At 40.8% G+C, this 17,619-nt stretch overlaps 2 protein-coding genes and 1 long non-coding RNA gene across 4 annotated transcripts; all 3 read left to right on the forward strand.

The window, feature by feature from the left end:
• The first annotated feature begins 1,756 nt into the window (after nucleotides 1–1,756).
• On the forward strand, nucleotides 1,757–8,263 carry LOC135592706 (mitogen-activated protein kinase kinase kinase 3-like). Of its 2 annotated transcripts, none has more exons than XM_065082333.1 (11): nucleotides 1,757–2,271; nucleotides 2,677–3,135; nucleotides 3,363–3,450; nucleotides 3,608–3,670; nucleotides 4,533–4,693; nucleotides 4,793–4,868; nucleotides 5,985–6,044; nucleotides 6,135–6,242; nucleotides 6,363–6,599; nucleotides 7,594–7,709; nucleotides 7,789–8,263. In XM_065082333.1, exons 1-11 carry the CDS (start codon nucleotides 1,898–1,900, stop codon nucleotides 8,054–8,056), a joined length of 2,010 nt encoding a protein of 669 aa, XP_064938405.1. In that variant the 5' UTR covers nucleotides 1,757–1,897; the 3' UTR covers nucleotides 8,057–8,263. The 2 variants fall into 2 exon arrangements, with proteins under 2 accessions (XP_064938405.1, XP_064938406.1); XM_065082334.1 differs by having other exon boundaries at nucleotides 1,763–2,271; nucleotides 3,608–3,685.
• Nucleotides 8,264–9,502: 1,239 nt separating this feature from the next.
• On the forward strand, nucleotides 9,503–12,841 carry LOC135592707 (uncharacterized). The gene is made up of 2 exons (XR_010479200.1): nucleotides 9,503–9,884; nucleotides 12,468–12,841. It is a non-coding gene; the product is annotated as an uncharacterized LOC135592707 (long non-coding RNA).
• Nucleotides 12,842–15,061: 2,220 nt separating this feature from the next.
• Nucleotides 15,062–16,245, forward strand: LOC135592710 (transcription factor MYB52-like). The gene is made up of 2 exons (XM_065082340.1): nucleotides 15,062–15,375; nucleotides 15,449–16,245. The coding sequence occupies exons 1-2, from the start codon at nucleotides 15,219–15,221 to the stop codon at nucleotides 16,057–16,059; spliced, it is 768 nt and encodes a 255-aa protein (XP_064938412.1). The 5' UTR covers nucleotides 15,062–15,218; the 3' UTR covers nucleotides 16,060–16,245.
• The last annotated feature ends 1,374 nt before the right edge of the window (nucleotides 16,246–17,619 follow it).

Raw genomic sequence — 17,619 nt, forward strand, 5'->3', positions numbered from 1 at the left:
GGAGGTGTTGGTGGAGGGTTTGTACAGTGGATATCAGTAGACCCAAATGGAAAATGTATCAAAGATGATTACTCTTTGGATTGCAGCAGCAGCATGAAGAAGGCTAGTTTGACTCGGAGACGAAGCATGAATCCAACACTCTCCTTTGTCCCACTCCCTCTTGGCGAAGACGTCCAATTGCAGTTTCTCTGAGGGCACTAATTCTACCTGTCCCCGGAAACCATCGATGCCGACGAACGCCCACTTGCACAGCAACCCATAGAATCCGACGCTTCAGCTGTCCCAAGAAGTCCTCTTGTCTCTGCTACAGGGAGGAAGATACTATGTGTCGGACAGCTGCACCATCATGTGATGGGTGTCTGCTTCTTCTCACCAACTTGCTGCCATTTCCACATTTATAACCTTCGAGCGGTATGCTTTGGTAGAAAGCCAAGAGACCGATCGAGTCAGCTTTGGTGTACAGTTCCTTTGGAGCAAACATATGGTTTTGCATGCCTTGGAATTCTTGTACGATGATGTGATACGTCGATTATTCTCAGATCAGCCGTGGACTGATGAGGACGGATTGTGATCGTTCTTTCGAGGTTTTAATCCTTCTAATTTGACCTACTCAAACTGTATGAGTTATGTATCAAGTCATTGCACGGATCTCAACGGCAGATCTCGTGCTGTCCCGCCTTGGTGGGTGAGGCATCCAATAATGTCAGACACAATACAACCATGCCTAACGCCACGGACCTCATCATGCATGGCCCCCTCCGTGAGGTAAAACTGACGTCACGAGAAGGAGAAGAAGAGGAAGACGACGACGAGACCCTTGCCCTCGCTGTGCTTCACATGGTGTCCTGCGTCGTTCCCTCTATACAAATGGTGGTGGGTCGGCTCATCCCTGACAAGTGGACGATCCCATCATAGTGAGAAGCTTCGCCTCGTCATGGCGAGGAGCTGTGTGCAGGGTCGAGTAGTGGCAGCGTCGATGATGAGGACGAGAAGCCTTTGTCCTCGTTACCCCTTTCGGGATAGCCCATGACGAGACGAGACGTCCGACTGCGGTGTTCAGAGCTGACGGCATGCAGATTCCATGCACCTCTCATGGCCACATTCCCGGCAGCAGAAAGCTGCACTGGTGGTGGTTGGAACCTTCTAAGTTTCTACACCGGCGTTGAAGGAAAAGTCACATCCCACTTGTTGCAGCTCAAGTGCACGTTGATGGGTGTGATTGCGTCTGAAGTGGGTTCCCCGAGACGTAAATGGATCGTAATTACATGTGAATGTGTCGGATATAATTAATGAAAGGACTGCAATGTTCAACCGATTTAAGATGCGTCCGTCCAATGTACGTACATGCATACATCGGTGGAGTCGGATTCTAATCTTTGCCGCCAGTGCGTCTTTCTACTACCAGCGTTTATCGTACTCGCTTTGTTACCCTGAGAAGTAGTTAAGGCTGACTGGCGGGTCCCACCGAGACTATTGCAATTATCGCGCCGGTAGCCGGCCGAGTAGGTAGAAAAGAAAGGTATTCCTCTCCACGCCGTCTGACGTCATTGCCCCTTCGCGGGAAGCGCCGGCCGGGGCTCTGCTGAGCTGTCACCGTAAGCTGCTCCCTAGCGAACATCACTTTTTACCCACAGTTCCTTTCCCAGCCGAAGTCTACCTGCGCGGTGACTGGAACAATAGCGTGGGACACATGCGGGACCATACTCCATCTGGATGTCCCATCGCTGCTTGAAGGACGGGAGTCCACGACGCCTCTCTCTCTCTCTCTCTCTCTAAATCGAAAGTTCTCTTCTTCTCTCTCGTTTGTTTCTTGTTCCGCTCCCCCAAAATCGATCCTCTTTATCATCTTATCGGAATTCCATATAATTCTACTGCCGAAGCTTCTCCTACTGCGAAGATGCCGGCGTGGTGGAAGGGGAAGTTGAAATCCAAGTCGAAGTCCACTGCCAGCCCTCGGACAAAGGACCCGGAGACGCCGGGGACGCCGCGGGCGGCGGCGACGGTACTTCCGGATGACGAGCTGGTGGCGGTGGCCAGGCATGGAACCAAGGAGAAAGCTAACAGCTTTGACGAGGTTCTTGGTTCTAGGAAGAGCGGAGACCTTTCTCCCGTTGGCGGCGGAGGAGGATTAGGAGCTGGGACGGGCTTTGTGTTCGGTCACCCGCTCCCGCTTCCGACCTCGATCTCGTCGTATGGCGTGTCTACGGTGTCGGCGTCTAGCGTCAGCTCCTCCAGCTCGTCGGAGGAGACGCCGGATCTTGGGCTGTATAGGTACCTGGTCTTTCTTTTTCCTTTCTTTTCTTGTGGTTTCGATCTCTCGGAGGCTGGATCGGGTTGTGCCTGTTCGACTAGATGTAAAGAAGCTGGAAATTTTTTGTGGATTTCCTTTGATTTTTGGCTCTCTTTGTCTAAAGATTGGATTTGGTTGGGTTTGTTCGTGTAGAAGTGATGATTAGACACTTGACCTCGGAGATCTTAATGATATAGTGGCAATTATCACGTCTGATTATTTGTCAAAGGTAAAGTTTCATTCTTTGCTTATTCTGGTGCTCCTGGGTATTGATCTTGCGATTCTTCGTTTTATACGACCAAGGATTTGGCTTTCCTTTCTTGATTTGGAATGAAAGAGCTTGTCATCTGCATCAGAAGTACATCTAACTTGTCTTCGTATTGCAGGTATTCGGATCCGATCAACACGCCCAGGGGCAGAAATGGAGTACGTGATTCGCAAAGGCACGGGCATGCGGCTGAAGATAGGCAACTCTTCTCATGCAGCCCAGTTTTGGAGCAGTCTCATGGTGGAAATGCATACTCTCGTGGCCAAAATTCCACAGAAACCATTTACAGTAGAAGGACTGCAAGTCCTTCCCCTGGCTTGACAGGGCATCATCCTTTTCCTACATCACCTGTACACCACAGTTCATTTGGTTTATGCTCAGCATCCCCTAACCGCCGGCAGGATAATCTGAGGAGCTCACCTCAGCCACTGCCTCTTCCTCCAAGTTCTCCCACCTGCTCTTCTGCTTCTCCTTCGTCTTGTTCGTCTTCTTCTTCACGTACTCCCAAGTCACTGTGGAAGAAGGGCAAATTACTGGGCAGGGGAACCTTTGGTCACGTATATCTTGGATTCAACAGGTACTTGTTATGCTTAATTTTGCACATGCACCTAAAAATTTGTATTAGGACTCTGTACTGGTTAAGAGAAGCTAAATGTTCTAATGATAGATGAAGGAACCTACATAGTGTTTCAACTAGGAATATCTCTTTCCTCAGTTACATTCTTCTGCAATAAGGCCTTCTTCTCTGTTTACATCCAGAATATTAAATTATTTTATATCTCACTTTAAATGCGCATGCTCCAGTGGAAGTGGGCAGATGTGTGCGATTAAAGAGGTTAAGGACATTTCGGATGATGCAAATTCTAAAGAATGTCTCAAGCAGCTCAACCAGGCAATCTTCTTATCTTGTTTGATTTATCAGATAACATCAATTCCCATTTCTGAATTACTTTCCACTATTTACTGATTGACGTAATATGCAATCCTTTTGAGTACAGCTAGTCATCGAATAAGTAATTAATTGGCTTTTTTTATCTTCACTTTGTCAGGAAATAGTCTTGCTTAGTCAGCTCTCACATCCAAACATTGTGCAGTACTATGGCAGCGAACTGGTAAATTTAAGTCTAGTGAGTTATTTGTTTTCATTCTTCGGTGAGGACCTTATGTCATATATTTTATAATTTCCTGATAAAGAATCTTGTTGGAGCAGTTCACACTGATTTATGCTTAAAGTTCCTTTCATGGACATGTAGTGACAATTGGAAGGTGCATGGACCGGTAAATTAGGTTGCATAATGACAATCCAAGTAAAGTAAAAAATTGAGGGAGAGACAAAGTTAAACGAAAAGAATGAACAAATTCACCCACTAGAAATCATTGCTTGTAATCCAGCATGCCATTTAATTATTCATAGTTCGACCCTCTAGATCATGGGGAAGTCTTTTGAGTTTTTTTTTTTTTTTTCCATCTTTTCTGTTGGTACATCCCAAAAATTGTGGATCAAGTTTACCATAAGAAGCAAGTTGGAGCACTCCTGTATGAATCAATCTCCTGGTGTGACAATCAATCTATTGATGTTATATTTATCACCTAATGTTATCTATAGAAAAATTACAATTGCAAGAAATTGAAACCCATACAATACTTTATTCTGGAAGTAATATTGTTTAAAGATGGCTATTTGAGCTTTTACCTGCAGCTAATCTATCCATGAATGAAGTTAGAAATGTGTTTAAACTTCAACATCATTGTCTCACTGTGCAGTCCAGTACATGTGCATTTATGTTTTGACCCACTAATACGGTTTGTATGTATTTTATAATTCATTATAAGGGACGAATAGTATTTTATCTTCTCAGAAACAATTTTGAATGAACTCATATACTGAATTTTGGCTAGAATTTTCTATGAAAATTTTGCTTTCTTAAGTAGCTTAATTAGGTATAACATGGATTAGTTTCATTTCCTGTACAGGCTGAAGACACACTCTCAGTTTATCTTGAGTATGTCTCTGGGGGTTCTATTCACAAGTTACTTCAGGAATATGGTCCTTTTGGGGAATCTTTAACTCGTAACTACACCGCTCAAATCCTTTCTGGACTTGCTTATTTACATGGGAGAAAAACTGTGCACAGGTACTTGAAAACTCAATTTTCTGGTGACATCCTTGCAGAGGAAATACCTTCTGTTTTCATTATTGCTATGATGACTGAAGATGGATTGTGACCTTGCAGGGATATTAAAGGCGCAAACATACTGGTAGATCCCAATGGTGAAATCAAACTGGCTGATTTTGGCATGGCTAAACATGTAAGGTTCTTAGTTAATGAATTTTCTTTTTTGCTTGTAGAATGGGATAATCTGGAAGGCAAATTAATTGTTAAAATTATGAAAGATATTAACAAATGCCAGATACATTTATTAAAGATCATGTGAACTGTGACTACAACCTTTTTTTCTCGACTCAAAAGACAAATTCCAGTTTTAGATTGCATCTATTGTAAGCTAAAACTTTCCCTCATCCTTAGTAGCTTAAATAATCTGTCTTTCTTCTCTTTATTGACTTTTGGTGGTAGTTATGGCTTCATCCTTTTGTTTTGAAACTTACACCTTCAGTCTCCTAATATCCATAAACACATTTTAGTAACTTGGAATGTCGGAACAAAGGGGTTAGAATTGAAAGATACAATGATTAGAAGAAGAATAAACATTATTTGTTTAACTACTGTTTCTTTAACTACTGGGTTCTCAATTTACTAATATCTAATTAAAAGGAAAGAAAATGCAAGCCTAATCCTTGGTAAAGGTTAACATCTCATCTAGTGCCATCGTATGAGTTTAGTTGAGATGGCAACTTTGGAGTCTAGCCTGTCTTTTTGATATATGTCCTTCCCTGTGGATTTTGAGCCAATGCCCTTAAAAGTGAAAATAAGATGCTAAAAGTAGAAACTAATAACATTAAAAATGAAAAGATTTTGGTGAGGAGAAAATAATTGAGATCAATGTCTAGCATGTGACATCACCTGATTTCATTAATGAAAGGGACATGCAATAAAGAAGAAAAAACAAGTTCTGCTTTTCTCTGTTATGGAATCCAATTCCAAGAGTGCATAACCAGTGGTTAACTAGCAACCAAATAAAACTTGATGACTGTTTTGCAAATAATGGTAATAGCTTCTGCAATCATTAGTGCTCGCAAATAGGTTGAATTGGTATAGAAATGTAAGTATGATATTTCAAAATAACACAAGAACAAACTGCAGTCACTTTAAGAAAAAGTTAGCCTTGGGTAGCTCCTGCTGTCTTTGGCATGTATGAGGCATTATGCAGTACTGTACTTTGCTGAAAATTCCATTTTCTTTGTGTTAATTTATTATTGTTTTGGTCAACTTCACTCAGCTTTTTACACTGTTTGCCTTGTAACAGATATCTGCTTACACTTCAATACGGTCTTTTAAAGGAAGCCCTTACTGGATGGCTCCTGAGGTAGTGTTACATGAAAGTTTCAGCTATTACCTTCTTTCAATACTTTTGTAATCGCTAAGCTCTCCTCTTTTTTGGATAAACACCATGTAGGTTATCATGAATTGCAGTGGTTATGACCTCTCAGTAGATATATGGAGCCTGGGGTGTACAATTATTGAGATGGCAACTTCGAAACCTCCCTGGAGCCAGTTTGAAGGGGTGTGTTTTGCATACTTTGCACTTAATTCTTAAACAAAATCTCCAACATGAATGTTTTTCAAGCTTATATGATTACTTAGTTAACTTCTTGTAATTCTAATTTTATGATTCAATTAACAGGTTGCTGCAATATTTAAAATTGGCAATAGTAAAGATGTACCAGAACTCCCAGACCATTTTTCGCCTGTTGGAAAGGACTTTTTAAAGCTATGTTTGCAGCGTGACCCATCAGCTCGTCCCTCAGCAGCTCAACTGATGGATCACCCTTTTGTTCGAGATCAAACAATAATCAAGGCTGCAAAATTGAATATGATGAAGGATGTGCCACAATCTACCTCTGATGCAAGTCATGCAGTGGTAAAGTTTAAAAAAAAATTACAGAAGCATATTTGAAATTCCTGATTTTATCTACATCAAGATTTGTTATTTTTAGTTAACAATTGGTCAAAAAGCAAGTTTTTCTTCGCCAAACAATGGAGCAGGTTATTAAATTTGTTGGAAGCGCTCTTTTTTCTATGTCCGCTTATGTGTTTCAGCTTTTGATAGTGAAAAGGTAGAACTCACTAGGCAGAGTTACATCCATGGTTTGATTTCCTTGGTTTTTTAGATAAATGAAAGACTTAATGATTCTCTTCAGATTGCCAACTCACTAGGCTGATTTAACGATCCCCCCCCCCCCTTTTTTTTTCTGATGCATGATAAAATATTTTTTCCTCTCAAATTTCTCTTAGAATATTTTACATGATAAGCTCTTTCTTCATGGTATGTTTAATTCCTAAAATGTTGTTGGTTCGTGCTCAAAATCCTTATAGAACATCAAATTTAACCCTGCAATGTTGGGGGTTTTGTGCATCAGGTCTTTCATCCCATTAGCTTCTTGTTCCTTCATAATGACATTTCTATTAGGAGTCAGTTCCACATTTTTCTCAGCTATATTGTTTGATGAATTTTATGAAGTATTATTCACTATGTTTTTGGATGACAACTTCAAATAATTTTCTTAGTGTATGTTTACCCAAGAAAAAAATTGATATCTGCTTCATTATTCTCACCATGCATTATGTTTCTTTGAATGCTTTTTAATGAAATTGAGGGTATATTTTGGATCAATTGGTTGTCTCACAATTTTGTCTATGTGGACTCATATGCTCGATTGGCCTAAAATTACTTCTCATATTTACTGGTTTACATGCGCACACTTAAGTCTGCTGTGTACACATATTTGCTCGATTAACTTGCAAATTACAACTCAAACTTAGAAACTTATGTGGGAAGTAATTCTTAAGTTCTCAGTGGTTATTTTGGTTGATGTTGACAATACAAACACTGACCATTTGCTGCTGATGCACAGAGCACTGTGGAATTTTCTTCCAACCAGAGTACTTCACCACTTCATGATAGAGATTGCGGAACAAGACGAGCATCTGGTTTACGCTCGACATTTCCTCTGGCATGCAAGAACCCAAGGTACTTTGAGGTTCAAGCTGGAATTAATGAACCCCTGTTTGTTCCTAAGCTGGTGTTAACACTGCTTTTCTTCTTGCAGTGATTTGCCGAGCATGAGAATGAACATGTCCCTACCTGTGTCCCCCTGTTCGAGTCCATTAAGGCAATTCAAACAGTCTAATAGAAGTTGCTTACCTTCTCCTCCACATCCAACTTATTCATCTGGAGCAGCTAACCACAGCCCAGTCAACTTAGCACTCCATTCAACCAGACCATGCAGCAACCGACAAGATCCTTGGTTTGACATCACACTATTCAAGCCCCAATCACAGTATGATTCTCCTCGAAGATTGAGCATGGGTTTGTGAAATAAGGGCCATTGCTTGTGGAATGGTTGGAACATGATTTATTTTTCCTAATGTTCTTGGTTCTGTTCATAAAGATGTAGCAGCCAAAGACAGACAGATTCCACATTGTATAGAGTAGATTTGTGTTCATAGCATGCAATACATAGCAGAGCCCTCTTGGAGTAAAAACAATGGAAAAAAGGGAAATACAGACAAGATTTCATTCTACTTCATACCTTCTTTGAAATGAATTTTGTGGATGCAAATTAGCAGCTGATGTGTTGCAGAAACAGCAGGCATTGGTGAATTCTTGTGGCTGTGCTGTCTACAGTTTCCAGCATCATAGAGTTTGATTCAAATGTAAATAAGCTGAGTTGTGATGGATTGTTAAACTCAGGACTTCATGTTAAGCTTTGACATATCACCAGAGTTTAGTTTGACATTTATACCATTTAATACATGAATTTTTATATTATAATCAAGATTCAGAACTTCACTTTGTTTCATATTAGATAATAATTATTCAAATTTATCATATCTTGTAAAAAAAAACTCAATTTTTATTTTATTTTATTTGTAATTATATGTCAAATATTTTTTAAATCCATGAAAACAATAATATATAGTTATTTGCTACATTTTCTTCCACTGTCTTTTATTTTGGAAGATATTCACTTTTTGTTTTTAGTTAATTAATATTGTCTTAATATTTTATTGGGAGATGATGGGGATAATAAATAGCGTCGTGACGCGCCACGACGTCAGCCACACCTGGACGACACTCTGCCCAAAGAGGGCAATAATGTCGACGCGATGTACGCTGATGTCACTCGCTCTCAGACAATGACTTCGTCGTTGTTTGACCTAATATGCTTGGCCGAGGCAGAGGAGAACGCCGACCGAGGCACACCCATGCCCTGCGGTAGTTTGGTCATTCACGCAACGCCCACAGCAATGTCAGACGCCATCAGAGGTACGATCTTGCTCCTGCGGGCAGGCACATCAGGCAACACCGAACTTCCCTATAAATATCCCCGAGTTCTAAATGAGGGGGGAGGGACCGACATCGAGAGCAAACTCCACTCCACATCATCTAACTTGATCGTCGGAGGGGTCGGACCGAGCATCCGACCCGACCTGTGTGCAGGTAAGGAGACGAGGCGATTTCCCCGGGACGCAAGAAGGAGGCGCCTTCCCCCAAGGCATCTCGACGATCCCAGGCGTGGCCCGGTCCGCGCGGTCGGTCACCCCAGTAGCCCCAAGAAACCCCAAGCAAAGATCCCCGCCATTCCGCCTCGAACCAAGTCGTGTCGACCCCGAGACACGGCATAAAGTTGTTTACACCAACCGGAAGTATTCTTATTTTTTATTTTTAATTAGTCAGTGACTATTGCTTTAATATTTTATTGGTAAAATATCAACTAAAAAGACCGGCCGAAGGATCAAAGCAATTCATCAGAGCCGCTCATTATCGATTGGATGGCGGTGATTGGACGACGGTAGGCGCATGCGACCCCTTCGCTCTTCCCCCACTTCAACAGACGAGGGCTCGTCGAAGAGATTGAGAGAAGGGGGGGCGAAATGGAGCGGCGAGGCGAGACGATCGACGAGGAGCAGGGCCTTATCGGCCCCCGTCCCCGCCCCGGCGGCGGAGGCGAAGGGGTTTCCGGCCGACGCACCTGGCCGACGGTGGACGGACCTCATGGGCTGTCGGAAGAAGAGTCGGTCGCCTACGCCCGTAGCTACTTCTACTGGGGATTCGCTCTCCTTCCCTTGCTCTGGGCCGTCAACTGCTGCTACTTCTGGCCCGTCCTGAGGAACTATCATCCCTCCCCTCACGTTCGCCGTTGTAAGCTTTCGGTCTCGTCCTAGTTGTGTTCGTTCAATTAAAGTGTGATTTTTCTGCCTGTTGCTGTTCGATTGACTTAGAGCAAGCTGTTCTTGTCTTATCTGTTATATACTGTCATCAACTGGATTTTCATTGCTCTAATTCTCCTTTGACAATTTTGTTGAAGTTCTTCTTTGTCGGGTGAAATCCTCTAAATTAGGTCAATTTAAATTGTGGCTATTCTCTATGAACTTTAATCGAGGACAGATGAGTGATTTTTGAGACGCAGGATATGGGAATGTAGGTCCAGTGAGTTCTAGCTTTCGGTCTAGTGAACAAATTTTGTTTTGCATTGTGATATTTTGTGTTACAATTGGAATTTAATTGGATTTCAGATTGGGAAGAAAACGAGTGTTTGTTTGTGGTATACTTTCTGGAACGAAATAAATTTTGGAATTTTTAGCATATTGTCTTTCTTCCAAGACAAATGTTATAACCCATAGACAAAAAGTGGAGGTTAGAGCTAGAGGAGTAGACTATCCTTGAAGCCATGGAATTTGCTCATCGTTTTTGTATATTTGTGCTGCATTTAGGTTAACCTGTTTCTTTGTTAAGCTCTGGTAGATTGATAGCTTCATGAGCATATAACCTGGATTTAAGTGATAATTGCTTGGCCAGGATGGTTTTTCGTTCAAATTATTTTGTGGCAATAGAATTATCTTCTTAGTTCCCAATAGAATAAAAACAAAGTTTTGGAATATTTGATCCCAAAAGAATTGAGTTATGCAAATTGACCATCTTGACCGTGATATGCATGAGAACCTTAAGTGAATATTGACTTAATACATTGTCTAGTAGGTTTTGGAAGGAATATCATAGATCTGATAAATAATGGCTACAGATTGCAGTATTGTCACCATCCATTGGAGGAAGTGAGTGTTGGAATTATAATAATTAGGGGAGAAAAGTGATTTTTTTGGTAAACCTAGTTATGGATAATATGGGATAGCACAACTATCTCACAGGAAAGGGCTACACATGTCCTTGTGGACTTTACTTTTGGTGAATAATGCAATTATTAACAGAAAATGGAAAATAACACTAACAAGAAGAGCTTGGGTGACGAATAAAGAGATTATTTTTTTTTGAAATCGAGTCTCGATAGTTTTTCAGCATATTCTAATTTACATATCTCCACATATTGATCAGTTTTTTAGAGATAACTCTAGAAAACATTGTCATTCCATGAGGATGTCAACTTAATTTGAACACTAAAGTATCATGCTGACCAACCAAAACAAAAAGTTAGGAATCTCACTTTGCATTTCTGCTGCTATCATGAAATATCAGACATGTAATTTGTTTTTGCATTATCTGAACATCCTTTGTTAGCTAAAAGTTGATCCTGAATTTGTCCATTCCAATACAGTATGCGAGCATCTGTAAATGTTATATGGAGTGGCAAAGTTACCTGATCTCAACAACCAGTTTTTCCCCTTCAAATTGCATGGCACTGCACACTTTCACTTCGTGTAAGCTGGCAGCATAGTGCTTTTTGCTCCATAAGTTTAAAGTTAAAATTTTGTAGGTTTTGACCTAATTCAATGGTGCTACTCTGCTTGTCACTACTATGTGAAAAAACATCATAGTGAAGCTTCAAGCAGGCTGAGTTTTTTTTGCTAGATATATTGCTGTTGGATCAATGTCAACTGCTTAATTGTTCCTTGGCATTCAGATTTAACAATAGGGTGATATGAATGGTGATCTCTTTGAAGTTGTGTACACTGCTATCAATCAGGCTCATAATAGTATTTTCTTTCATTGACTTTGTTAATTTTTCTTATAGTATTTGTAAAGTGGAAATTAAGCTGATAGATAGGTTTGTAAAATTAAATAGTTGGTGAAGTCTCTTATGAAACAGTTAACTAATCTGATGATATATATAATGTAGAACATCAAAGTATTTTTGTAATATGCATGTGTCTTTGTAGCTTACATGCATAGGTTAGCAATGAAGTACAAGTTTTATCTTTTTATGAGGTAAAAGGAAAATGATTACACTGAAGAATAAAAGGATTGTTTTTTGACATGTATATGCATAGCCAAAGACAGACCTCTAAGTGTGCTTTTCCCGAGGAAAAGATTTGGATGTGTTTTTACAGGCTCTTTTCTACCTAACTTTCCAATGGTTTGTTTTAGGTTTATAATCGAACCCTTTTATCTCTGTATATACATATAATTCATTAGGTGAATGTGTGAATTCATTTGCCAACAAGACGTAGCTCTAGTAGAAGACCTATAAATGCTATGAATAGTCGAGGTAAAACAATTAATATTAATAGTTATAAGAAAACCCAAGAATGCTTTATTAGAAAAGCTATAACCAGAAATCCAAATACTCTTGAATATTTACATTTTTTTTTGTAGAGCTGAATGACAAGAAACAATCCATGTAGCTATTTCGAAATAGTTGGAACATCACAGCTCGTCGTCGTTGTATGTATATAGATATATGTAATTCACTTATGTTTTATATTTATATATATGCTTCGTATGATTTTTTTTTTATCATTCTGTATCATGTTAATCATGGCTCATATGCAGATGTAATGCCTTCTGCAATTGGCTTTACGATCTTCACTGTGCTCCTTGGTTCATGGTCCCTTACATTCTTAATCGGAGGGGAGCAGCTTTTTGGTCCAGTATGGAATGATCTTGTTATGTACAACCTTGCAGACAAGTTAGGATTGACGGGGTGGACATAAATGTGTGAAGAGAAACTCTTATTTGGTTTGTTCATCCATGCAGATCAGAAGACTGCTTGCACTTTCTGTCTCACTTTTTATCTACCTGGATTCCAGAACCACATAACTACATATTCTTATTTATTGGTATGTCATTTAAAAGGTTTATTATATTCAACTTGGATAGATATATCTTGTTTCAAATTGGAAGTTGGATCAAATGTTTACTGGTCAGGTTTCCTGTGTTAACCAGTTGGCTTTACCAAAGAGTAAACAGGTAATTATCCCAACTTGCTGTAGCAATTAGTGTCTCTTTATTATTACTTTTTCTCATATCTTATATCAGCTGTACACATATAAACTTTGATGTTATAATAACCAGAAGTTGTTTCGATTTTATTGCATGAAAACAGAGATGCCATAATTGCTCTTCTTTCTCTCGTACCATACAACATCTGCATGTCTCCATGTTCTTGTGGTGATGGTTGAGATATGTGCCAAGACAACATTAGATAGGGGTCAAAGGGATGGTGGGAATGAGAAGGGGGGACGTTTTGGTATGGCCGAATCATCCTGGTTTCTTGTTGCTTTCAGGGCATCGAGAACAGGTATGTATGGTGGGGAAGAAGAACATGGCCTTAGCTCGAAACAGATACGAACTCGTTGCATTGATGTGATCTCCATGAAAGAGAAACCATGTTCTTACTGCTGCATGAATCAACAGTGAGTTGATTCAGTGGCAAATGCAGTTCCTTGTTGACCCAACGATGTGTTCAGGAGACCTTACGAGGTTTTCGGAGGAATGTCACAAAGATACCACATGATTTGATCATAATAAAAAAAAAAGATCCCAAGAACCTATGTTGCGTGATCAAAGAAAGAACTAACTGTAGTTCATCTTCGAAGGAGAGACGGTCATAAAAGGTGTACTTGGATTGCTGAGACAAAGTCTTCTTGTTTGCTCCTTCTAAGTATATGCCAAGCAATACTCCTTCGAACAAAACAGACTCCACCTTTCCTTGTCGGACCAGCCAAAATCCCATGCGCTGCATCATCCCTGCTGCCTTTTGATGTGGACTTGATGGCTTCCGATGCATCCCACCAGGTGTTTGTTCATCCATTTGCCAAGCGTTTCTTGTTGAGATGAATCTTTTACCAAGAACAAACTTGACCATTACTCGTCAAAAGACCACAAGATTTCCCAGTCTTCTCCCCCCCATGGCGAGTGAGAGAAGCAAGCATCCTCCACCTGTGCAGAATAGATGGCTGTAAACTGGATTAGGTAGCACAGTGCCATTTAATTAGTCCCAGCGGTTCCCATTCTCACATCAGACCGCAGCTAACTGATGTTGTCATGCTGACCGGTAAAACTACTTTTGACTAAGAAAACATCTGGGAATTATGTTCGGTTGGGGTACGTATGGTTCCTACCACACACAACATACATCTACAGCTGTTCGGTGGTGAAGAGCACAAGCTTAGTGAAGGAGAAGGAGAACAGTCTCGTTTAAATGGGTTTTGAGATCTCCATCACCGATTCTCTATCAGTAAAGTTGGACTTGGCATCTCCATTAGGGTGAAGAAAGGGAGATGGGCTACCTATATACCTATCTTGATGCCGTTCTCACACGCCATACGAATGAATGGTTAAGCAACAATAAGCTTAATCGGATCGTTTATTTTCTTCCACCTTTTCTGCATTAAATGCCGTGCTACATATCGAGTTCTGAAGAGGTTTTGAATCATGTGGAAGCCATAAAAACCTGCTATACCTCGAGCTGATGGCACCCAACTCTTGCCACTCTCGGCGGTCAGTTAATACGTATGTGGAAAGCGTGGTTGCATGTCTGCAGAAGCACTTGCCATCTCGGAGAAAGGTGGATCGGAATGGGAATGTTGAGAGGAGGAAGAGGAAGAACAAACAGAAGACATGTACCTGATCGCCATTTATTGAACACCACAATTGTTGATCCTTTCAATGCACTGCAGTGGCACTGTGGGTAGGTAGTCTAGCTGTTGCCACAACCGTCTGCCATTTTCGAGAGAAGAACATGACCTAAAACAGCTAAATCATACCCCAATTTCCTTCCCATAGAGAGATTATCATGTCATTTAATTAGTTTGTTCGACTCGAGTCGAAACTATACTTCAATCGTAACCTCATTGTTCCTATTTTTTAAGGAACCCTAATCAAACCAAAATCTACGGTTTCGGTTTTCGATTCGAATTCGATAGTTCTTATTTTAAAAATAAAAATTTTTTAATTACAATTTTTAAAAATAAATAATTTGATTAGTCCTCAAAATTTAAGTGAATCTAAATTCATGATAGCTTAGAGAGAGAGAGAGAGAGAGAGAGAGAGAGAGAGAGTATAGAATGCAAATAAGTAGGCAATTGATAGGGGAAGGTGATGGACCAATTGGCAGACACGCAAGTTGATGAGAAGGTGGCATGTAGAAAGATACAATGCTAACCCACTTTGTCGTGTAAAACTAACAAAAAGGACTTGCCATCCAAACCCTAATCCCACATTTCTTCTACTTATCCTCGGCCCCCCCTTTTCCTCCTCCTCCTCCTCTTTCAGCCTGCTTTCGTCTACCAGCAGGAGGTTATGGGATCGGCTTCGGCGACGGCAGGGTCAGACGACACAAAGCCATGCCCCCGAGGTCACTGGCGGCCGGGCGAGGACGAGAAGCTGCGGCAGCTGGTCGAGCAGTTTGGGCCGCAGAACTGGAACTCCATCGCTGAGAAGCTCCAAGGGAGATCAGGTACTGCGTAGCTCAGAGCTCGCTTCAATACGTCAGTCCCCGTGGATCTCACCAAAGCTCGGGTTGATCGCAGGCAAGAGCTGCAGGTTGCGGTGGTTCAACCAACTGGACCCGAGAATCAACAAGAGGCCATTCACGGAAGAAGAGGAAGAAAGGCTGCTGGCAGCTCACCGGATCCATGGAAACAAGTGGGCGTTGATCGCGCGGGTCTTCCCCGGGAGAACCGACAACGCCGTGAAGAACCACTGGCATGTGATCATGGCTCGACGGCAGAGAGGACGATCGAGGCTGTTCAACAAGAGAGCTCCTCGGGACCTTCTTCTCGACTACACCGACGGCTCGCCCAACCGTGTCTTCCAGTTCGGGAGTGCTGCCGAGGAGACGAGTTCCGTGCGCTCGTGGGTCTTCTCCGGATCGGCGACGCAGTCCCCGCCCAGACCGTTGGGCGGGGAGAAAGACGCCGCCTCCATTCTCGGCAGCTGCAAGTTCCACGGCCGGTCCTTTCACCCTTACCATGCAAAGTACGAGTGGGTGCCTCCTCGTGTTTCCATGAAGGTGTTCTCTCCGGGGGATGACTCGGCCATGTCGACGAACCCTAATGAAGAGCATGGAGGGGATGATCGATCCTCGAAGCGCAAGGGCGTTCCATTCATAGACTTTTTGGGTGTCGGGATTACATCTTGAATCCAAGAACATCCAAGTGTCTCGGTAGATTTGGTTCTGAACTGGAAAACGAGGATCTTGATATGTATTGTTTGCTCTGAGACCATCCGAGTTATGGAACATTGCATGTTAACTTGACATGAGATGTAGCCAATGCTGCCAACCTACTAAACTAAAACTATGTGAGCTTCAATGGCCATACAAACACTCTCTCTCTCTTTCTCTCTCTCTCTCTCTCTCTCTCTCTCTCTCTCTCTCTCTCTTAGATATACCTATAAGTCTTTTGGCTAACATTCTTATTACACATAATAAAAATTTTATAAAACAAATAATGTTTTATAGTTTGAAGTGTTGGGTAATTAAAAAATAATATATATAGAAAAAAAGTTTATTTTGGAGATTGATGTCTGGAGTTACAAGGAAATATAGAAAAAATATATTTTTATTCGTGAATAACTAGATATTATGATAAATTAATATGGGTATATGTTGTAAGAATAAGTAAAATGATGATTAATGTTAGGGGGTAAGAGGAGACATAGAGAAAGACGTAAAAGAATCTTAATAGAAATTATTAATAAGAATTTAAATACTTTATACTTAATTAAACATATGACTTTTTACGAATCTCAATTGCGATAAGAGATACATGCATCGACCTCAAATAGTTAAAACTTATAATACTAATAATATTATTATTTATATTCAAAGAAAAAAATAAAAAAAATTCATTCTAAGGTGTACATTTTAACCATGATTCTGAAATTAACGCGAAGCAATTGGTAAATATGCTTTAATAAGAAGAGTAATTAATTTGACAAAGTCTTGGATTAATTTGGGAGAGGAATTGAATCGATGGAGACTCGCCATTCTCGTGAACACACAAGAAATGAAGATGAGAAAAATCACTTAATTCCTCAGCTACGTAATTAAGATCACCCAACACCTCATGATCCACGATAATTAGACTAGCAAAACTGCAAACAATGTAAATTGATTTTTTTGATTTGGATTCTTTATCGTCTAAATTGCAATCTTACAGTGTTGCCAAAGCTCGTCTTTACAAAGGTCAAACTCAGGTAATGTGTAATCATTCCCCCTAATGAGATACAATAAGCTTATGGATGGATTTAGCGATCGAATAGGGTTTCTTGTTCGGGTCTCGTTGGTAGAGGGATGATGGAACAAATCTACCACCTTAAACATGCATGTTGAGGCATAAAGAAAGCTGAACTCCCTCTTCACATCATCATCATGATCATCGAATTTCCATCCACCGTCGATGAAAGATCGTGTTGAGCGTTAAGATGGTTAGATTCTGAATGAAGTCACAATCTTAATGGTCATGCTTTGAATCTTTACTCTCCTCCAATTAGTAGCTTTGAATCTTATTGTTAGTATACATATTGATTGCCCGACACGTTAAGTAGTTCGGAATTAAAATTTATCTCGCCAACTAAGCCTATCGCAAGTTTGGTGTCGAGTGATCGATGGATTCAAATGAAGTTGTAAAAACTACATCCGATATGCTCGATAAGAACTCCTCCGATGGTTAAATTAGTAAGATCGAAGATAAAAGAG

This window comes from Musa acuminata, chromosome BXJ1-9, assembly GCF_036884655.1.
Source record: "Musa acuminata AAA Group cultivar baxijiao chromosome BXJ1-9, Cavendish_Baxijiao_AAA, whole genome shotgun sequence".
Taxonomy (NCBI): Eukaryota; Viridiplantae; Streptophyta; class Magnoliopsida; order Zingiberales; family Musaceae; genus Musa; species Musa acuminata.